Here is a 23,019-nt window from a genome sequence, read left to right as displayed (position 1 = left end):
GGAGTATTTGTTCTTTGGGTGTCGAGTTTGATAAGTTCTTTATAGATTTTGGATACTAGCCCTTTCTTTACCTGATAAGACATTTGCAAATACCTTCTCCCATTCTGTCAATTGCCTTTTAGTTTTGTTGACTGTTTCCTTTGCTGTGCAAAAGCTTTTTATCTTGATGAAGTCCCAGTAGTTCATTTTTTTTGCCTTTGCTGTTTCCCTTGCCTTTGGAGACGTGTCTAGCCAGATGTTGCTGCGGCCGAGGTCACAGAGGTTGCTGTCTCTGTTCTCAAGGATTTTGATGGATTCCTATCTCACATTGAGATCTTTCATCCATTTTGAATTTATTTTTGTGTGTGCTGTAAGGAAATGGCCCAGTTTCATTCTTCTGTGTGTGGCTGTCCCAATTTTCCTAGCACCATTTATTGAAGAGACTGTCCCTTTTCCATCAGCTGTTCTTTCCTGCTTTGTCAAAGATGAGTTGACCATAGAGTTGAGGGTCCATTTCTGGGCTCTCTGTTCTGTTCCATTGATCTATGTGTCTGTTTTTGTGCCAGTACCAGACTGTCTTGAAGATGACAGCTTTGTAATAGAGCTGGAAGTCTGGAATTGTGATGCCACCAGCTTTGCTTTTCTTTTTCAACATTCCTCTGGCTATGCGGGGTCTTTTCTGGTTCCATGCAAATTTTAGGATTATTTGTTCCATTTCTTTGAAAAAAGTGGATGGTATTTTGATAGGAATTGCTTTGAATGTATAGATTGCTCTGGGTAATATAGACATTTTAACAATATTTGTTCTTCCACTCCATGAGCATGGAACAATTTTCCATTTCTTTGTGTCTTCCTCAGTTTCTTTCATGAGTTTCTATACTTTTCAGAGTATAAATCTTTTGCCCCTTTGGTTAGGTTTATTCCTAGATACCTTACGGGTTTTGGCGCAATAGTGAATGGGATGGAGTCCTTGATTTCTCTTTCTGCTGCTTCATTGTTAGTGTGTGGGTTAATTCAACTTTTGTTCTACATATTGACAAATTCACCTTGTTTCATATAGGCTAGATCATTTTATTGTGTGATTTTCTAACCCTAGTTTCATACAGATGATTCTAGCTGTTGGTGTGGTAATCCTTGAAAAAACAGCAGAGGCAAATAGCAAGAAAGACCTACTGCCAACTAGAAGAAAGTACAGTGTTTACATCAGAACACACACTAACGTTGTTGTTCAGGGATAAGCAGGTCTGGCCACGTATCCTTAGAAAGTTGCATTCCATTTGATATGCTCAGAAGTGCAGAAGGAGTATTTCTAAAACATGAATCAGTTAAAATCTTACTGCTTGTCTTTTAAGTGCTAAGATTTATCTCATTTTTCCCCACTTTCAGTACATTTCCTATTTCTAAAAAGCTGGGTAAAGAAGCTGTTACATGTTTGTGTCTTATGTCAGAATTATACATCAGACTGGTGGCCTTGAAATGTCTTTGTACCGTGTACCGTTGCCTGAGCTTCAGCTGCTCTGCTATGAACGAAAAGGTCAGACGGCACTCTGGAGGGAAATGACTCTCTGAGAAGCCGCATTAAGAGCTGCTCTTCTTTTGGGCAAAATGAAAACAGGCCAGGGGCCATCTCAGCCTGATTTCCCTACCACTGTTTTCACCCTCTTAACTCCTTGAGGACCCCAGCCATGTTTAACCTAGATTCGTTCTGGGTGTGAGAGTTACTGTGAGAAATGAGCATTTTTCTGTAGTTTCCTAATCCCTGTCGTGACAGGAAGTGTCGGTATATATCAACAGCAATTGCAAAGGAGACACCCGTGGAAAGTTTGGCTTCCACCTGAAGCCAGGCCAGGGGACATTCTCCTTCTCTGACTAGCAGTGAGTCTTAGGCGCCAGCTTACTGCTGTCTAAGCGGCTTCTACTGGTTGACATACCTCAAGGTTCTGCCTGGAACCCCCAGTTACTCCACAGTAACTTGTTAGGTGATCTCCAGGCTCGTCTGTGCTACGTTCACGGTTCTCAGATTTCTAGCTCTAGCCCAGACATGCCTAAGCTTATTTGTTCTCAGTAAGTGCACATCTCAAAGACCCCTTCCATGTGACCAACGCTGAATGAGTTCTGGCCCCTGACCTGGCCCGTGTGCAGCGCTCTTGATCAGCGCAGAGACTGTAACTTCCACAAGGTCAGGGGTTTTGTGGTTTATGTCCCCCTAGTGCCTTGGAAGGCACTTGGGTGTCTGAGTGAGTGAACACATGCATAACAGGTCGTTAAAGCCTCAGACCTGCATGCCTCTTCTCACCCTGCAGTGACGCTGGAGGCCTCGCTGTCTGAAATGCCTCCATCCTCCTCCTCCTCTGGCCGCCCTCTCCTGGGTGGACCCTGTGCCCATTCAGCTGGTCTCAGTTTGCATTTCTCCTGCTTTCTGATCCACTTTCAAACTCCTACAGTTCTGATGTTTTTCTTCTACCCACAGTACAGACGTGCACTGGTGTGTGTCCAGTGAGACCCTGAGTGACGTAGCCCCTGCCTGCGTGTTGGTGCTCGCCTGCCTCCTTGCTTGCCCTGGCCATCTCCTCTGACCCCAGGCTCCTCCTGCCTGGGACACTGTGCGCACCTGACTCGTGTTCTTAGGCTTAGTCTCAGCTCAGATGATTTCAGAAGACTTCTCTCACAGCCAGGGCTGACTGGGCGTCTTTAGTAGATAGAGTCAGTCAGAATGGGGTGAGGTTTGAAATGTTTCAAAGAATCACAGCTTTCTTGGGACTTCCTAGTAGAGATACAGTTTTCCTGATAAGTGACGGCTTGGATGTTCTGCATTAAAAATCCTATTTTAAGAAGCACTCAAAGAGTGGGAGAGAGAAGGGCCTTTGAAAGGGAGGATCATGGTCAGTTTTTAAAAGAAAAGGTTTGACAGTAATGTTAAATGCAAGTGAAGGTACTAGGTTTTTAGATGTAGGGGAAGATGTTAAAAGAACTGACAGGCTTTTGTTTGGGCCCTAAGAATGTAGGAAGGGGATCCCTAAGTTGTATAACAAGGAACCATGCACTGAAGGCCCATTGGTGAGATAGAGTGGAAGTAGGAATGCATCTGACTCCACTCCCACACTCTTGCTCGCGTGTGCACCCAGCAAGTGACATGCAAGGGAGGGGGCATTCAGTGGGTGGACCCCGATAAAGAAGATGGTGTGTTGAAATACGTAGTGTAGGCACATGGAGCAGCTGTCAGATAAGAGGGTTCTTGAAATTTCCTTACCCAAAATAGGAAAATGAGCTTTTTCCCTGAATGGTTGGTAAAGAGTTCAGTATAGGACAAGGTCAGAACAGACTAGAATTCACGGTCTCTTAGTTCCTGAGGGTAGGTGGCCTGGACCTTGGCATAGGACGGGAATAAGGACAGGAAGTACTTCTCTGCTGGTGAACGGCCGTCACGGTGCTCAGCCCTTGTGTGCTGTATCCAGTGATACACCTTCTTCTCTGAAAGTGAAAAGAGAGCCTACAGGAGATGCTGGGAAAGAGGGTCTCAAGAACGTTGGGCCGGAAACTAGCGGAGATGACACAAGGAAGCCTGTCCTGGTTCCAGGGCTGGAGGCCTGAGGCCCGCAAGCCATCTCATGCATATATGTGAACTCACCAAAGTCCGCAGTTTTTGTTTTTTGGTTTTTTACCAGTTGTGAAAACTTACCTTAGTGATTGCATGTGGGGAATCTTAAGACTATTGAATTGAGGGGTGCCTGGGTGGCTCAATCAGTTAAGCGTCTCAGGTCGTGATCTCAGGGTCCTGGGATCGAGCCCCATGTCGGGCTGCCCGCTCAGCTGGGAGTCTGCATCTCCCTCTGACCGTCCCCCTCTCGTGCTTGCTCGCTCTCAAATAAAATCTCTTTGTTGTTGATTTTTGTTTTTTTTAATCATATATCATATATGCATATAGTAGTACATCATTAGTTTTTGATGTAGTGTTCAGTGATTCATTAGTTGCATATAACACCCAGTGCTCATCACATCATCTTTAATGCCCGTCACCCAGCTGCCCCACCCCCACCCCTCCTTTCTGTAACCCTCAGTTTGTTTCCCGGAGTCCAGAGTCCCTCGTGGTTCGTCAAATCTTTTAAATAAAAAGACTACTGAATTGAAATTCATCTTCTACCTTCTGTAAAAACTTTTGCTAATTAAAAATGTTCTCTGGCATGCAAACCTCTTCCTTCACCGCATGTAGTGTTATTTCAGGGCTTGTTTCCTAACACCACTTCTCACTGTAATAACTAGTGGTTTTGGAGGAATTCTGTCGTAAGGACCCAGAGATGCACAGGCTTCTCTGTTTCTAAACCAAAAAAATCACTGAGTGAACTGTGACTAAAATTCAGAATTTAGATGGTCAAGGACAGTGAGGCTCTGGTTTTTAGGAAGAAAGATGAGGTACTCAGTAACACCTATAAATCACAAGCCATTCTGGTAGGATTAAAGATGCCCTTTTGAAGCTTTACTTTGCTATTGGCATCAGTTCTCAATTTAAAAAAAAATCCCTTTTTCTTGGTCCATTGATCTATTACCAAAGACCTTTACATGAACAGTGTTACCTGCTCTTCTTAACTAGCAATACAACCAAGAAATCACCGACTTGAAGCAACCTGTTCTGGTCAGTCAACCAAAGAGAAGGCGAGGCCCTGGTGGCACCTTGCCAGGCCCTGCGATGCTCATTCCGGAACTCTGCTATCTTACAGGTACCGCTGCGGTGGGGCTGCCTTCCCTGTCTCTCCCAGGAGCCCCACCAGCCCCTGGAAAAGCCCTTCCTGCTGCTTCCTCTCCTTGCACTTTCCCTCACTCTTCACCAGTTTGCACTCCAAATATTGAGACGTGATCCTTGTTTCAACATTTTATTTGAAGGTCTAACCGATAAGATGCGTAATGATTTTAATGTGATGAAAGACTTAGCTGTTCATACAAGACTGACTCCAGAACAAAGGCAGCGTGAAGTGGGAAGACTCATTGATTATATTCATAAGTAAGTCCTCTGCATCCCACTGGGGCATGGATCCAGTTTTGTATTATTTTCTGTGGGTTGGGGGAATGAGAGGAGAAAGTCATTTTGTTTTTCTTTTGTATTTGCAGTATTTGGGGTGGGTTCTTTGTGTTTCTAGGTGAGCCTGCTCTTTGTCAGGGAATATTAAAGTTAAACTCTGTAGCCCGTGGCCTTTTCTAGTTCTGTTAGCAAAAGGCAATAAGGCAGAAGGTGAAATGTCTTGGACAAATTTATTTTCTCTCTTTAACACAGAGGGGTTTACTTTGAAGGGAAGGTAGTTTGGGCATCAGAATTATAAGTTAAAGTCCATCCTGAAGAGACACAGAGACACGATGAGGGAGAAATGGAGAGCCTGTTTTCTTGGCATTCTCTCTGGGATTTCAGTCCTGAGAGAAACAGGAAAACGTATCATAGGTTGGCATGGATCTCTGTTTGCGTGTGTCTGTTTTTGCTGTGTTTGCTTATGTTGAGTGGTACGTAAATATGTTAAATTTACAGAGATGATAATGTTCAGAGGGAGCTTCGAGACTGGGGTTTGAGCTTTGACTCCAACTTACTGTCCTTCTCAGGAAGAATTTTGCAAGCAGAAAAGATTCACCAAGGTGGAAAAACAGTAAGGCAGTTCTTCAGTTGTCAATCCCATGAGATTTGGGTCTGGTTTACAGTAGATTTAGCAGGAAAACCCTGTTACATGGCAGTCTGTGTTCCTAACCTCCTCTTCTCTCCTCCCACCTCCACTCTGTCAACTCCTGGGAGCAAGGAGGCGGGCATGGGGGAGCCTGTAGCTTGGTCCTCACAGGCACCGGGGAGACTTCACTGAAGGCTGGCTTAACTTGTTTCTCAAAGCAGAATTACTTAAATTAAGGTATAGAAGAATTGTAAGTGATCGGGTTGGTATTTTATCTGCCGCTGAAGTGATCTTTTATCGGAAAACTTCCAATTTATCTGGCTTCCATTTTTGCCTGGACTATTTGTTTGTAGGGTTATATAGTAAATATTGTGATGCCTTTTATGTTTTCTTCTCCGAAAAGGAAAGCGAGGATTGTAAAAATATTTTTGTGTAATGGCAGCACTGCAAGGGCCAGAACGTTAAAAATCCTTTTATAGAAAACTGCCCTTCTGCCTTCTAAGTGTTGTAGGAACAACAGCCTAACCATGTAGCTTAATGTCCTAACAGCGGTTGTGTGTATTATTCCTGTAGAAGTGGTCAGCGTATACACCTCTGTGCCGCGGGTGTGGGGGAGGTGGGCAGGACACGGAAGAAGCACTGGGGGTTTCCTCTGGGAGAACTCGCACCACGTCACAGGGCTTCGAGTTGGTTAGCTTTCTGCCTTGCTTGCTTTCAGTACTCAACACCTCCATCAAGTTGCCTAACTTTCCAAGCCGTGTTTGTTTTGTATCTTTATCACAAGGGACGTAACGCCTGTCCTTGTCACATCTTAGAAGATGGAGGAGAGTGCAGGAAGCACTGAGGGGAGGGCCTGGGGTGAGAAGCACTTGTGTACCAGCTGTGACAGGGTCCCATCATCCTCGGACACACTTCTGTACCTTTCTCCCCCGCTGGGGCATTTTGTCTGTCCCTAGAGTCCAAATGGAAGAGTAGTGCCCTAAGGGTCAGAATGCCACAGTAGACTTGTTACAGACTTGTTGGCTTTGTCACTGAGAACATACAGCGGAATTCACAGTGTCTCTGAACTTTCTTCTAGTTTGATTACAATCCACAATTTGCAGATTGGTCAAAAGAAACCAGAGGTGCACCATTAATTAGTGTTAAGCCACTAGATAACTGGCTGTTGATCTATACTCGAAGAAATTATGAAGCAGCCAATTCATTGATACAAAATCTATTTAAAGTTACACCAGCCATGGGCATACAAATGAAAAAAGCAATAATGTAAGTTTATCAAGTCATTTCTACTCTGAAAATTGATTAGTAGTCATTTGGAGGGTGTGGGAACGCCAAAGTGATAAAAACGTTAAACACATTAACTAGATTGTCTAAAGATCTGATACAGTTCCCTGTCATTGGGATGTAGAAATGTATTTTAGTAACTGAGAATGGGGAGAAAACAAGCAATACTGTTTCTCAGATTATTTATTTTGCTGTTTGCGTTAGAAACAACCTTTTGCCTACATGGCCACTCTTGTTTTTATTTTCTATTTTATACAGAAGTGTTTCGTGTGTGATAATCTATGGGAAATTGTTTATGCATGGTACATTTTTCATTTTTCTGAACGTTGGATAATGAATTTCCATTCTAGGATTGAAGTGGATGATCGAACTGAAGCCTATTTGAGAGTCTTACAGCAGAAGGTTACATCAGATACCCAGATAGTAAGTAACTGATACATGGGCAGTTGTCCTGGAATGACTTGTTTTAAAAAGTGCATTTGTAAATCTTAGAATTGGAGTTTGAAATGCTGTAATTCGGTTCACAACCTGGTCACAGAAAATACGGACCTCACCTCCGTAAGGTGGCGCTATTACCGCTGGCCCCAGTTGTGTGGCTACAGTTGGAGAAGGAGGGCTGGGGGCACAGAGCCGTCTGAGAGGTATTTGGATTCCAAGGCTCTAGTTCCATGAAATTCCGTGGGGAATAGGCGCACAAGTAGAAGTTAGTATGGGGTTGTTCAGCACACGTACCACCGGATAAGTAAGGAGGTGGCCAGGACAGATGAAATGATAAACAACACATGTGCGTTGCTTTAAAGCTAAGAAGTAAATTGGCTTCAACTAATCTGTTCGCTTTCTAGCCCTTCATCTACTTAAATGCCACAGGCAGAGCACTATGACGTTGTCTGCAGTAATGACACCTGGGATGGCAAAGTGATTTTGTTGGGGGTGAGAGAAAAGAGGGAAGAATCTGGGAGTGTAAATCAGAGAACACAGCAGTGAGTCAGCTCTAAACACAAACTTGGATTGGGCAGGAATTGGTTGTTGGATTTCCAGCATTTGAGATCTAATGGACGCACAGCACTGGGAGTTGAAGGTGTACAGTGGGATCCTTTGATGCGTGTGTATGTGGCAGAGTGATTATCTCAGCAGGGCTAGCTCCCTCCTCCGTCAGCTCACATAAATTACAGGTTGACTTGTTTTGTACCCAGAACATTTCAGATCTAGCTTGAGCCCCTCTCAAGTGCACAACTCAGCATTGTTGACTGTACAGTAGATCCCCAGAGCTTACTCAGTTCAGACCTGGAAGTTTGTGCTCTTTGACTGACATCTCCCTGTGTCCGGCGGGAGTGTGTTTAGATGAGGCACTCTGGTCCCCAGACCTGTCCCATGGACTGGGAAGTTTCATAGTGGGATCAGGGTCTCAAGCCAGAGCTTTAAAAGTGAAAAAGCCATGAGCCTAGGTGGGTCGTCAGTAGATGAGAACTGTGAGCATGGTGGAAGATCTTCTGTTTGTCCACCTGTAGGTTATCACTAGTTTTGCCCTGTTTCCGATCTCTAAGTTACTCCAAGCGGTACTAGAGCATATTTAACTAAATTCCCATGGTGTTCAGTTTTGAGTCATCAGCTTCACATGGTTTCCTTCCATTTATTAGCATCTGTCGCTGCGTGAGTGGAGTGGGCAGTACCCAGCAGTGAGCGTGCTGCTTGTCAGCTCTGTGGCAGAGACCCGTGTCTGACATTTATGCCCGGTGGGCAGGCTTGCCTCCCGTTCTCTTCCTTGAGCTTCATCAGCTTCCTGATTCTTTGTAATGAGAACATTGTTTCGGTTTCAGGTGGTTTGTCTGTTGTCGACTAATCGGAAAGACAAATACGATGCTATTAAAAAATACTTGTGTACAGATTGCCCTACTCCGAGTCAGTGTGTGGTGGCCCGGACTCTTGGCAAGCAGCAGACAGTCATGGCCATTGCTACCAAGATCGCCCTGCAGATGAATTGCAAGATGGGCGGCGAGCTTTGGAGGATTGATATGCCTGTAAGTTTGATTTAACCGGTACATAAAAGTTTTCATTGTCTGAGAAAAGTGGGTTTGCTTTCTAAATGCTGCTGGTGTTCTGTTGTATCTAAAACTACAGTATTTTTGTTAAAGCTAAAGCTGGCGATGATAGTTGGCATTGACTGTTACCACGATACCACAGCTGGACGGAGGTCAATTGCAGGATTTGTTGCAAGTATCAATGAAGGGATGACCCGGTGAGTGCAGGGGTGGGTGGCAATGCATTAACTGCTAGACATGGCAGGAGCAGGTGGGCGTGCAGGGCCAATGTTCTGGGGGTCTACAAGGCTCGAGGTTTGCGGTTGTGTTCCTTTTTTCTTTACAACCCGTCGACTTCTTATACTAGATAAGCAAGAAAGTTAGGGAAGTAAAAGAAGTTAGCTACCCTGTTTTCGACTTTGTTCATTGGCCCTTAATCTATAGTAGTCAGATTGCATTTCAGGCTATTTTATGATTATTTCTGTTTGGGGGAGGGTGTATCTCACTAAATGCAACCATCCCTGAGACTTCTTTAATAATTTTTTTTGACTGCTGAAGTGTACTTTAAAGTTGTTGTGTTAACTTTATTTTGGAAAATCCACTTCAGTTTACCCAGTCACTTGTGTTTCAACATACATCATTACTTTTCAGGGTTTTTTTTAGAACTAAGAGAATTTTCAAGAATAGGAAAGGATGGAAATTAAAAATGTATATTGGCATGTGCATGTTGCTAATGGGTGTGTTTCTCTAGGTCTTGTATCTTTCACAAGCGTGAAATCTGTAATAAATGTCTTCTAAAGAGCAGAGCAGGAAGTGGGTGTAAGCCTACGAGCTGTCTCTGGGTATTATAGTTTAAATTTTATTTTTTCCTCAGCAAGGGAATTATAGTATTGATTTGTAATAAAAGAAAGCTGCTTTTGTGCTGTTATGAGTGTCTTGTTCTGTTTAGATTTCATAAAGTATTGGAAATGTTAGCAGGTATCTTGAGAAGGGTTAAACATTACAAGCTGCTGAGAGGAAATAAATGCGAAGTGCTTCAGAAGGAACAGCTTGTAGACAGTACCGTTCTCACCCTCGTCCTTGTCTCTCTGAACAGCTGGTTCTCTCGCTGTGTATTTCAAGATCGAGGACAAGAGCTTGTAGATGGGCTCAAAGTCTGCTTGCAAGGTTAGTCTCCTGTAGTGTTTCCATTCCTAGTCTCTGAACTGGGGTCTTCAGGAAATTATCCTCAAGTTATGTTGTTGAAATTCTGGGCAGAATTTGATAGCAACACACCGTTTTTATTCTGTGTTAATTGATTTAAAACTTTTCTGGCTTGCTTTCAGCTGCTCTGAGGGCTTGGAATAGCTGCAATGAATACATGCCTAGTCGAATTATCGTGTATCGGGATGGTGTAGGAGATGGTCAGTTGAAAACACTGGTTAACTACGAAGTACCACAGTTTTTGGATTGCCTGAAATCCGTTGGTAGAGGTTACAAGTAAGCATGCAAACTGTAAAGCATTTTCTCTTTATAAAATTATACCTTTTTATCTTTGAAATTAGTGTTCCTGAATGCAAAGGTAAGTGAGAGCCTAATAACCTCAGGGGTGTAGCGAGGCTTGAGGGTGTGGAAGGGGGAGGAGCTGGACATGCAGAATGGTCACAGAGAGGGTCCCTCCCTTCAAGGAGTGGAAAGACACATGAAGACACTTTGCCAATTCTCTGCCTGCCATCTTTCACACCTAAAGCCTTGACATGTGGGCATCTGAGAATTCCAGTAGCTATATAGGCATCCACAGAATTGGTTATTAGAATAAATACCAAGCCATCTTAATTTACTCTTTCTCAATTTCTTGGTATAATGAATACCTATTTGATTTCTTTGTGAACTTGACTGGTACTTGATCTAGGTAAGATGGTTGGCATGTGTTTAGTCTCCTAGGAGATGTTGTTACTTCTCCTTTTGGATGGTGTGCACATGCAAGGGTGGTGTGCTTGGCGCCCCTAAACCCGTACTGGGGTCCGTCCTCCTCCGCTTTCCTAAAGACCTCCTCGTCTGTGCCATTGGGCAGTGACAGTGCGTACCAACTCCAGACCGCTGTTCCAGTAAGTTACATTTTGCTGCTCTATCAGATTGTGAGCAGGCTGAGATCAGGGACTGTTGTATTAAGAGCTTATTAATGCGGGGCGCCTGGGTGGCTCAGTCCTTAAGCGTCTGCCTTCGGCTCAGGTCATGATCCCAGGGTCCTGGGATCGAGCCCCGCGTCGGGCTCCCTGCTCGGCAGGAAGCCTGCTTCTCCCTCTCCCACTCCCCCTGCTTGTGTTCCCTCTCTCGCTGTCTCTCTCTCTCTCTGTCAAATAATTAAATAAAAATCCTTAAAAAAAAAAAAAAAGATTGCATCATAAAGATGTGTGAATCTGATTTTTAAGGATACTCAGGAAATCCGAGAGGCCTGTTTGTGTGCTAGCACGTGCATATTTTGCAACACTGGTTATCATTGTCAGACCTTTCTAGCCAGCATTTGGTAGTGTTGTAGAAATGAGCTATTTTGAAACCCACTGACTGACTATATTTGGGCTCAGGATGATTTACTGACCTGTGGGGCAGGCATTAAGATCTTGCTTCTTATTTCTAGCTGAATCGGAGGGCACTTCCAGGTCTTCTGTGGCCAGATTCTACACATTTTTTAAAATTTTTAATTGATACATCAATTAAAACTTAATGTTTACTTAAAATTTATTTAAATTCACTTAACATGTAGCATATTTATTAGTTTTTAGAGGAATTTCGTGATTCATCACTTGGCATACAACACCCAGTGCCCTCCTTAATGCTCATCTCACCCAGTTGCCCCATCGCCCCCCCACCCCAGCAACCCTCAGTTTCCTAGAGTTAAGAGGCTCTTGTGGTCTGCTTCCCTTTTTATTTTCATCTTATTTTTCCCTCCCTTCCCCCATGCTCCTCTATTTTGCTTCTCAAATGCCACATGAGTAAAATCATTGTTTTTCTCTTATTGACTTATTTTGCTTAGCGTAATACCTTCCAAATGGCAAGATTTCATTTTTTGATGGCTGAGTGATATTCCATTATGTATATATATACGTGTGTGTGTATATATATACACACACACACACACACATACCACATCATCTTTATCCATTCATCTGTCAGTGGACATCTGGGCTCTTTCTGCAGTTTGACTGTTGTGGATATTGCTGCTATGAACATTGGGGTGCAGGTGCCCCTTCGGATCACTATATCTGTGTCTTTGGGATAAATACCCAGTAGTGCAATTGTTGGGTCATCGGGTAGCTCTATTTTCAACTTTTTGAGGAACCTCTGTACTGTTTTCCAGAGCGGCTGCACCAGCTTGCATTCCCACCAACAGTGAATGTAAGAGGGTTCCCCTTTCTCCGCATCCTCACCACCATATGTCTTTTTCTGAGTGGTGAATTTTAGCCATTCTGAGTGGTGTAAGGTGGTATCTCATTGAGGTTTTGATTTGGATTTCCCTGATGCCGAGCGATGTTGAGCACTTTTTCATGTGTCTGTTGGCCATTTGGATGTCTTCTTTGCAGAAATGTCTGTTCATGGCTTCTGCCCATTTCTTGACTGGAGTATTTGTTCTTTGGGTGTCGAGTTTGATAAGTTCTTTATAGATTTTGGATACTAGCCCTTTCTTTACCTGATAAGACATTTGCAAATACCTTCTCCCATTCTGTCAATTGCCTTTTAGTTTTGTTGACTGTTTCCTTTGCTGTGCAAAAGCTTTTTATCTTGATGAAGTCCCAGTAGTTCATTTTTTTGCCTTTGCTGTTTCCCTTGCCTTTGGAGACGTGTCTAGCCAGATGTTGCTGCGGCCGAGGTCACAGAGGTTGCTGTCTCTGTTCTCAAGGATTTTGATGGATTCCTATCTCACATTGAGATCTTTCATCCATTTTGAATTTATTTTTGTGTGTGCTGTAAGGAAATGGCCCAGTTTCATTCTTCTGTGTGTGGCTGTCCCAATTTTCCTAGCACCATTTATTGAAGAGACTGTCCCTTTTCCATCAGCTGTTCTTTCCTGCTTTGTCAAAGATGAGTTGACCATAGAGTTGAGGGTCCATTTCTGGGCTCTCTATTCTGTTCCATTGATCTATGTGTCTGTTTTTGTGCCAGTACCACACTGTCTTGATGATGACAGCTTTGTAATAGAGCTTGAAGTCCAGTATTGTGATGCCACCAGCTTAGGTTTTCTTTTTCAACCTTCCTCTGGCTATTCGGGGTCTTTTCTGGTTCCATACAAATTTTAGAGTTATTTGTTCCATTTCTTTGAAAAAAAGTGGATGGTATTTTGATAGGGATTGCATTGAATGTGTAGATTGCTCTAGGTAGCATTGACATCTTCACAGTATTTGTTCTTCCACTCCACGAGCATGGAACAATTTTCCATTTCTTTGGGTCTTCCTCAGTTTATTTCATGAGTGTTCTATAGTTTTCTGGGGACAGATCCTTTGCCTCTTTGGTTTATTCCTAGGTATCTTATGGTTTCTGGTGCAGTTGTAAACAGAAGAAAGAGAAATTAAGGAATTGATCCTGTCTCATTGTTAGTGGATAGAAATGCAACTGATTTCTGTGCATTGATTTTATATCCTGATGCTGAATTCCTGTATGAGTTACAGCAATTTTGGGATGGGGTCTTTTGGGTTTTCCACATAGAGTGTCATGTCATCTGTGAAGAGTGAGAGTTTGAGGACTTTTTTGCCAATTCAGATGCCTTTTATTTCTTTTTATTGTCTGATTGCTGAGGCTAGGACTTCTAGTACTATGTTGAACAATAGTGGTGAGAGTGGGCATCTTTGTTGTGTTCCTGATTTTAAGGGAAAGGCTCTCAGCTTTCCTCCATTGAGAATGATACTCACTGTGTGCTTTTTTGTAGATGGCTTTTATGATATTGAGATATGTTCCTTCTATTCCTACACTATGCAGTTTTAATCAAGAAAGAATGTTGTACTTTGCCAGATGCTTTTTCTGCATCTACTGAGAGGATCATACGGTTCTTGTCCTTTCTTTTATTTATGTAGTGTATTTGATTGATTTGTGGATATTGAACCATCCTTGCAGCTCAGGAATAGATCCCACTTGGTCATGGTGAATAATTCTTTTAATGTCCTGTTGGATCCTGTTGGCTAATATCTTAATGAGAATTTTTGCATCCATGTTCATCAGAGATACTGGTCTGTAATTCTCCTTTTCAGTGGGATCTTTATCTGGTTTTGGGCTCAAGGTAGTCCTAGCCTCATAGAAAGAATTTGGAAGTTTTCCTTTCATTTCTATTTTTTTGAAACTGCTTTGGAAGAATAGGTATTCTTCTTTAAATGTTTGGTAGAATTCCCCTGGGAAGCCATCTGGCCCTGGGCTCTTGTTTGTTGGGAGATTTTTGATTACTGATTGAATTTCCTTGCTGGTTATGGGTCTGTTCAGGTTTTCGATTTCTTCCTGGTTCAGTTTTGATAGTTTATATGTTGCTAGGAATGCATCTATTTCTTCTAGGCTGCCTAATTGGTTGGCATATAGTTGCTCATAATATGTTCTTATAATTGTATTTCTTTGGGTGTTGGTTTTGATCTCTTTCATTCATGATTTTATTTGGGTCCTTTCTCTTTTATTTTTGATAAGTCTGGCTAGGGGTTAATCAGTCTTATTAATTCTTTCAAAGAACCAATTCCTAGTTTTGTTGATCTATTCTACTGTTCTTCTGGTTTCTGTTTCATTAATTTCTGCTCTAATCTTTATTATTTCTCATCTCCTGCTTGGTTTAGGATTTATTTGCTATTCTTTCTCCAGCTCCTTTAGGAGTAAGGTTAGGTTGTATATTTGAGACTTTTTTTATTTTCTTGAGAAACGCTTGTATTGCTATATACTTCCCTCTTAGGGCCACCTTTGCTGCATCCCAAAGGTTTTGGACAGTTGTGTTCTCATTCTCATTTGTTTCCGTGAATCTTTTTAATTCTTTTTTAATTTCCTGTGCTCACCCAATCATCTTTAGTAGGATGCTCTTTAACCTTCAACTATTTGAGTTCCTTCCAAATTTCCTCTTGTGATTGAGTTCCAGTTTCAAAGCATTGTGATCTGAAAATATGCAGGGAATAACCCCAGTGTTTTGGTACCGGTTGAGACCTGATTTGTGACCAAGTATGTGATCTACTCTGGAGAATGTTTCATGTGCATTCGAGAAGAATGCGTAGTCTGTTGCTTTAGGATGGGATGCTCTGAATATATCTGTGAAGTCCATCTGGTCCAGTGTGTCATTCAAAGCCCTTGTTTCCTTATTGATCTTCTGCTTAGATGATCTGTCCATTGCCGTGGGTGGGGTGTTAAAGTCCCCTCCTATTACTGTATTACTGTCAATGTGTTTCTTTAATTTGGGTATGAATTGGTTTATATAATTGGCTGCTCCCATGTTGGGGCATATGTATTTATAATTGTTAGATCATCTTATTGGATAGACCCTTTAAGTATGATATAGTGTCCCTCTTCAACCCTTATTACAATCTTTGGTTTAAAATCTAATTTGTCTGATATGAGGATTGCTACCCAAGATTTCTTTTGATGTCCATTAACGTGGTAATTGGTTCTCCACTCCATCACTTTCAGTGTGGAGGTGTCTTTGGGTCTAAAATGAGTCTCTTGCAGACAGCATATTGATGAGTCTTTTTTATCGAACCTGAAACCCTGTGTCTTTTGGTTGGGGCATTGATTTAGCCCATTTACGTTCAGAGTAACTATTGAAAGACAGGAATTTAGTGCCATTGCTATTACCTGTAAAGTCCCTGTTTTTGTGTATGGTCTTTGTTCCTTTCTGGTCTTCATTATTTTTGGGCCCTCTCTTTGCTTAAAGGATCCCCTAATATTTCTCACAGGGCTGGTTTAGTGATCACAAATTCTTCAGTTTCTCTTTGCCCTGGAAGCTCTTTATCTCTCTTTCTATTCTGAATGACAGCCTTGCTGGATAAAGTATTCTTGGCTGCGTATTTTTCTCGTTTAGTACCCTGTATATATCATGCCAGCCCTTTCTGGCCTGCCGGGTCTCTGTGGATAGGTCTGCTGCCAGTGTAATGTTTCTACCCTGGGAGGTTACCAACTTCCTGTCCTGAGCTGCTTTCAGCATTTTCTCTTTGTCTGAGATTTGCAAGCTTCACCATTATATGTGAAGTGTTTGACTTCTTTTTATTGGTTTTGAGATCCTGCACATTTCTTAAAATGAGTTTATTTTGCCAGTAAGTCCTCAGAGAAGTCAGGGATGTTTTTTTTAATCTCTTTTGAAGCAATTGTGTTTCAGATTAAAATGTTAATAAGCATTTTCTAGTGTCTTGGAAATGAAAGTTAATGCTCTTTACTGTCTTTAAAATTTTTTATTTATTTATTTGACAGAGACACAGCGAGAGAGGGAACACAAGCAGGGGGAGTGGGAGAGGGAGAAGCTGGCTTCCCGCGGAGCAGGGAGCCCGATGTGGGGCTCGATCCCAGGACCCTGGGATCATGACCTGAGCCGAAGGCAGAAGCTTAACGACTGAGCCACCCAGGGGCCCCTCCATCTTTAAAAATCCTAATGCTTGTATTTTCTCACTAAAATAATGGTATTGGGGCGCCTGGGTGGCTCAGTTGGTTAAGCGACTGCCTTCGGCTCAGGTCATGATCCTGGAGTCCCGGGATCGAGTCCCGCATCGGGCTCCCTGCTCGGCGGAGGGTCTGCTTCTCCCTCTGACCCTCCCCCTCTCAGGCTCTCTATCTCATTCTCTCTCTCAAATAAATAAAATCTTTAAAAAATAATGGTATTAATTTTCTTTTGGTCTCTGAAATTTTGTAAACCTTATTGGGTGTGTTTCTCGGAGTTGGAAGTGCCGTCCCTGTAGGCTGTGGCCTGGCAGTAGGGGCAGGGAGTGTCCAGTGCGGCAGCTGCTTGCTTGTCTCCTCTTCCTTTACCACTTTCACCCTCAGCATCGTCCAGCCTCAGTGGCCTTTTCCTCACACCTAGAGGAGAGGAAATTTTCGAGAAGTAAAGAGTAGGGGCGCCTAGGTGGCTCAGTCATTAAGCGTCTGCCTTCAGCTCAGGTCATGATCTCAGGGTCCTGGGATGGAGTCCCGCGTCGGGCTCCCCGCTCAGCGGGGAGTCTGCTTCTCCCTCTCCCACTGCTCCTCCCTCCCTCTGCTCCTCCCCACCACTTGTGTGCACTCTCTCTCAAACAAAAATCTTTAAATAAAAATTTCTTAAAAAAGTAAAGAGTAGAGGTCATAGTGTCCGTTCATCTTCCAGCCTTGAGCTGAATATTTAGGATATGGGGAAAGCACCCTGTGGCCATGGTGGAGCCTGCATCTCTGCTGCTTTGTTGAGTCCTTTGGGTTTGGTTCCCAGAAGCCTGGGCAGAAACTGCTCTCGCAGAGGAGATGGTAGCCCTAGTGAGTATCTGAACAGGGCCCCTGTTCACACTCAGTGTGCGGCCCTGAGCCTAGGGTGCCTGTTGGGGCTACCTGCCCGGTTCCCATTGAGGTAACGGGTAAATTGGTGCAGGGAAGGGCTTTCAAGTGGTGGCGTGGATGGAGGCATAACCAGCTGTCCCAGGAAGTGGATTTCACGTTGTGAATTGTGCTGTACTTGGTAACCGCTGAGATTAGTGATCAAGTGCAGGGCGTCCCAGGAGCAGAGCTAGGTTCATCCCAGCGTTACTCATTATTTCATACAGTACCCAGTAAGCACTCAATAAATGGTAGATAACTTGTCTAGAAAAAACGTAAAGTTGTGTAGAAAGTAAAATAATATCCAAGAATGATTTCTCACTTTGAAGAAATGCAGTTTGGATGTAAATATTTGTCATTATTCTTAGAACCGCAGTATTTTTTTAATTGAAATGTTGATGTTAACTTTTTATTAAAATGCATAATGGATTAGCTGATTTAGGATATTTGATATAAGAACAAATCAAAACGTCACTTCATACTTACGACCTTTCTGTCCTGACATTTGGTAAGTTTCTTGTGATGTCAGAAGACTCAAATCCACTTTGTCTTTTGGTTCTTGGGACTGGCTTTATTACATCCAGAGCCGCAGTAAACTGGGCAGCACTAGACTTCCATGGGTAGGTGGTGATATTTCTACAAATACCCTCTGTTTACGTAAAATCACTCCCCTTATCCCTTTTGGATTTGCTTGACTATCATGAAGGAGCAAAATGAGATTGTTAAATGGAAGTTCCCACTTCAAGGTCTTTTTGACCATTTGTCCAGATATAGCATACCGTGAACGACCGTCCCAAGCCAGACTTTCTAGATCCCATTGCGTGTAAAGCTCTCTGTGTCCCACAGTTTGGAATCAAGTGTGTTTCTGCTCTGTGAGAACTAATGTTCTGGTTGGGAAAAGGGCACAGGAGAAATGGCGGGACTGGTAATGGTCCTCTGTCTCTCAAATGTCCAGTACATTACACCAGCACGGTTCGCGAGCGCCTTCGTGTGCCAGTCCCCGTACTCCGGAGCGGCTGTGTGCTCAAGAACTGGATTTGAAATGGACCTTTCAGAGGTGGTAGGAAAGGTGTGAAACGTATTCCAGCCCCCATGTGCTGCCACTTGAAGGGCTGCCCTCCAGAGCGCCAGAAGGCATGTTAGGGGCCAGCAGATGGCCTCTGGTGCGGTGCTGGATGCTCGGGGGAAGGGAGCTTCATCTGGGCATAGGGAAACCAGCCAGAGAGTGGCTGGCACTGGGCGGTGGGGTGCAGAGGGGGTGTAAAGGGTGCGTCCCTTGCCAGCGTGTTGGTGAGCTGAGGGGTGCCCAGGCCCCGGGAGGGAGACAGGGAGCCCCGATACCTTGTGAACCTGTAGTGCTGGGTTAGACTTTGTCACTGCTGAAGTGAGCTTCCCTAGCAGCAGTTTTGGACTCCAGATCTCATTTTTCACCTAGTAGAAAATGCCCACTGAGGAGTGTTCCAAACTGTGTGCTTCGGAGCATGCTGAGTGTGCCATTTCCGTGTGCTGGGCCAGCAGTGTGCTGGTCTGTTGACGGGACATTGGCATGACCCCGCGTCACATGCCGTCCTTTACTCCACCCCCAGTGACTCCTGGTCCTTGTCCAGGTCCTTACCAGCTGTGGCGTGTCCTTTCACAACTTGGACAGACACTCTGCCTCGAGAGGGAGGGGTTTCTGTTTAAATGGAGGATGGGAATGTGAATGTCTGAATGATTTGGGTGCCTGGAAGCATGACAGACTCAGTGTCATTACATTCATCATCATCACCTTTAAGCCCAAGACTAACGGTAATTGTGGTGAAGAAACGAGTGAACGCCAGATTTTTTGCTCAGTCTGGAGGAAGACTTCAGAACCCACTTCCTGGGACGGTTATTGACGTAGAAGTTACCAGACCAGAATGGTAAGTCCTGTGCGGTTACATGAAGATTGTTTTCTGCTTTATCAACTTCAACACATTTATTCTTTCTTCTCTTTCTGATGAATACTAAAGTCTTCAGTTAGTTTGATCCCATACTGCTACTGAAGCCTATGATTTGTTCATGTCTGAACTGGTAAAGCGGTTTCTCTGCAGGGTTCTTTGGGGGAAGAGGGTTATTGTCTGTGGTACTAATTATACATGCAGAGGGTAAGAACTGCTGCTGTAGGTTGCTTTTGTATGTTTTTAACATGTAACCTTCTCCTCAGATTGTTGTTCCCTAGTAAACACTTTTAGATCTGAAATGCTTTGTCGTCGCCCAGAGGTCAAAAAGTTGCATTTGAAACACAACTGCAGATAAGGGGCTTCTGAGTAGACAAAACTGTTTACGTAACTCGGAGCTACACTTTGCCATAGGAGAGCCAGCTAGCCAGGACATCCACGGGCACAGGGGGCCACGGGGTGATGCTGTTCGCACCCAGGGCTGCAGCTGTCACGTGCTGAAGCTTGCTGGCCTCTCGCAAACTCTTCTGTGGTGTGAGGTCTAAGGTGCTGTAAATCGTGCACGTGGCGGCTCGTCGGTCAGTCTGGGTTGACGCCATCCTCAGGAGAGTGCACTGTTAGGACCACTCCTCTTCTTCAGTGTGATGGAGCTTTTGAAAAGGCGGCTTTAATCAGGGTAAAGTGCGGGCTGCGGTGCAAAGCCACTAATGTGGAACGCCCTTCCTGCGCAGACCTTGGGTGAATGAGGCTTCCCTACGCTAACTTCATGTAGATAAACGATAGTACAGATTTTTAGTTCTCTTGAATCAGTTGTGTTAGCGACAGGGAATGGGAATTCCCATGTTGAGATGCGTTATCTGGGATTTCTGTCTTTTTCTCAGGCAGGGGTTAGTTATGGCAGTGCTTCGGAAGGATGCTACTCGGGGGCGGGGGGGAATCAGCTGAGGGAGACCGAGTGGCTGAGATACTACCGTAGTGAGTTCCTTTCCTGCAGGACCTTCTAACCGGTCAGAGTGACCCCACCGCGCTCCCTACTAACACTCCTCCTGGTCTGCTCACCGCAGCTCAGGGCTAGCGTTGACCTGGAGACAGCTGACGGAAACGGACTGGGTAAAACCCAAGTTGAATTATCAAGTGTGGGAACATTTCATTACTTCTTACCGGCTGCTGTTTAGAACTTAGCTGCCGAGGCTCTGCCTGCGTCAGGAGAAGCTCCCCTCTAGGGCTGCAGTCCCGTTAGCTGCCAGCACTCTGGACGCCAATGTGCTTGATCAGGGAACTAAGACTCGGACTCCGACTCTGTTGTGAGTTCTCTGCAGTTGTAGGGCAAGTGGTTTCGTGTGTCTGAAACCCTTCTGCTTCTAAAACACTAATAATCTGTTGTAGACCAACCGTGGTGTTTTGATTTGTCTAGTTTCAGTGAACCTAGCAAGTTGCACGGGTAATTTCCTTATAGCTTTATTAGGTCAGGTGACCGTATCTCTGGATCAGTGTGTTCCCTGCTACCCAGACAGTGGGAAAACGGATGTCCTGTTCCTCTGTTTGCAGTCCTCTTTGTGTCTGCTTTACCATTTGGGTCCTGCACTAGTTCTCTTTCTGTCCCTGGGGGTTCTCAAGTCCTCTGAGAACCTGCTTTGCGTCCTTAATGATTAAAGTGAAGTATGTTTTTGTTAAGTAACAGTGGGAACAGCAACAGGGGGAAGGTTCTGTGGTAAAAGCATGTCTTGGGAACGACAGTGCCTGAAACAAGAGCTGCTCCAACTTTCCTCGCTGCTGCTGCCCTCCAGGACCTCTGTGCACCCCAGCGTACCCTGCGGGGCGCAGGCCGCCAGCCGCGCGTGGCTTGAGGATACCACTGTGACTGGCAGCCCGAGCACATATTGAATGCCCTAGGGCATCAGTGACATGTATTTAAAATCTAAAGAGTAGTGGTTTCTGAAACGTCGGTCACACAGGCATTCCAGAATTGTCCATGAGCAGCAAGTGGTCTGGACTTGAAGGAAGCACATTTCATTCTGAAGAGGCTAGCTTCCATTAGAATACGGGATCTTTTCACTGTAAGAAACGGGACCCGTGCGAACTTCCGCTTTCAGACAGATAAGCCTCCCTTCCATGTGGCTTTTCTCTTGGAATTCCAGGTATGATTTTTTTATCGTGAGCCAGGCAGTGAGAAGTGGCAGTGTCTCCCCGACGCACTATAACGTCATCTACGACAGCAGTGGCCTGAAGCCAGACCACATTCAGAGGCTCACGTACAAGCTGTGTCACGTCTACTATAACTGGCCAGTAAGTGTGCCTCCCTGGGGACCTGGGCTCACGTCTGTGAGCTTCGCTTTTCAGAACAGGAGTTGCTCTGTTTTCAGAGGCTTTTCTAGTGAATACTGAGGGGAGTGATGGAGGAGAGTAACAGCTCTGTGTTTCTTCCACTCAAGGGCGTCATTCGCGTCCCTGCTCCTTGCCAGTACGCCCACAAGCTGGCTTTCCTCGTGGGCCAGAGCATCCACAGGGAGCCCAACCTGTCCCTGTCCAACCGCCTCTACTACCTCTGACCCGCGGGACGAGACGACGTGCAGCCGTTCCTTCGTTTGACCTCGTAGCTTCGGGGGTTTTTTTAAGCTTTTATTTTTTTTTTTTAGCTGTTTATCTTTCTAGATATGAAACTTGGGAAGGGAATTAGGAGATTTGGAGTCTCGTTTGTAGCATTGCTGCTGTGACTGGCTTATAGGTAAAAATTAAAATTTTATATTTTATCTTGGCTTCTCAAATACGTTGAGAATTTTTTGTTTTGAAAAAATGTGGATAAGGTACTTTGTATTATAAACTATTTGAAAACTGAGGATTTACTTGAAAGTACGTTCAGGAGTGAGCAAGTCCTACTTTGTAAACCTACATTAATTCATCTTTTTGAAATATTTTTAATTTAAAGGAGAGAAAGGCGTAAAGTGGGAAGCTCACTACAGCTGTAAGGTCGGGTTTTATTTGGGTATCTGATCTATTTTAAAGATAAAAAGCTGCCATTGAATAACCTGTACAAGGTATGGGAACGGTAGGAGGCTATGGAGAAGTAGGCTAATTTTTTTATTTCATTTTGGGGCTAGGTGGTTTGGGGGTTAAAAGAAGATGGTTCAAAAGTTTTAAATTTCTGTCCAAAGAAACATTTTAAGACTCTTTGACAAAAGAGGCCAGTAATCTATATTAACGTTACTATTTATTTTGTTTGCAACGGGGACATCCTTCTACTTGTTATAAAATAAAATTGGATTCTCACCTTATTCACTAACGGTGTAGTTTGTTTCTACTGAAAACGTGTGCATTTTCTTTCCATTTAATGCATTTTTTTAAATGCTGGAGAGCGTACTCTGTCACAAGGATGCAGTTCCATTTATAAAAGCTAGATTGGCCTCACTTTTGAAGTTCAGTGTCCGGAGCTGCCTGCTGCAGCATTTAGGACAAGAATGGCAAGTGGCCGGGATGTTGAGGATCGCAGTTATTTACAGGGACGGAGTTGTAGGAATTTTCAGGAAATTTTGCAAAGAGCTGGCTTGCAGTTAATGAGTAAAACTGTACTTTGAGAACCCCTTTAAGCCCTGCGTGTGCCCATTAGTGCTCCAACATAAACCCCTCTCGTCTTAGCAGCGTTATTAACATGAATGAAAACCGTTTTATTTTCCTTTTAGTTCTTCAAGCTAATAACTGTGG

General features: G+C 44.0%; 1 protein-coding gene across 1 annotated transcript in view; it reads left to right on the top strand.

Annotated features, from left to right (window-relative positions):
• Positions 1–22,596, top strand: part of PIWIL1 (piwi like RNA-mediated gene silencing 1) — a 31,443-nt gene extending 8,847 nt beyond the window's left edge. The window contains exons 9-18 of the mRNA XM_035016813.1: positions 4,568–4,694; positions 4,858–4,975; positions 7,256–7,328; positions 8,723–8,923; positions 9,038–9,141; positions 10,020–10,090; positions 10,249–10,402; positions 19,177–19,302; positions 21,459–21,606; positions 21,753–22,596. Of these exons, the coding sequence (XP_034872704.1) occupies positions 4,568–4,694; positions 4,858–4,975; positions 7,256–7,328; positions 8,723–8,923; positions 9,038–9,141; positions 10,020–10,090; positions 10,249–10,402; positions 19,177–19,302; positions 21,459–21,606; positions 21,753–21,869 (1,239 nt within the window). The 3' untranslated portion in view covers positions 21,870–22,596. The remainder of the gene's footprint in view (positions 1–4,567; positions 4,695–4,857; positions 4,976–7,255; positions 7,329–8,722; positions 8,924–9,037; positions 9,142–10,019; positions 10,091–10,248; positions 10,403–19,176; positions 19,303–21,458; positions 21,607–21,752) is intronic.
• Positions 22,597–23,019: the final 423 nt, after the last annotated feature.

This window comes from Mirounga leonina, unplaced genomic scaffold, assembly GCF_011800145.1.
Source record: "Mirounga leonina isolate KUSES-001 unplaced genomic scaffold, KU_Mleo_1.0 Mir_171, whole genome shotgun sequence".
Classification (NCBI taxonomy): domain Eukaryota; kingdom Metazoa; phylum Chordata; class Mammalia; order Carnivora; family Phocidae; genus Mirounga; species Mirounga leonina.
The sequence above is the reverse complement of the archived record's forward strand: the minus strand, read 5'-3'. Positions and strand labels throughout refer to the sequence as shown.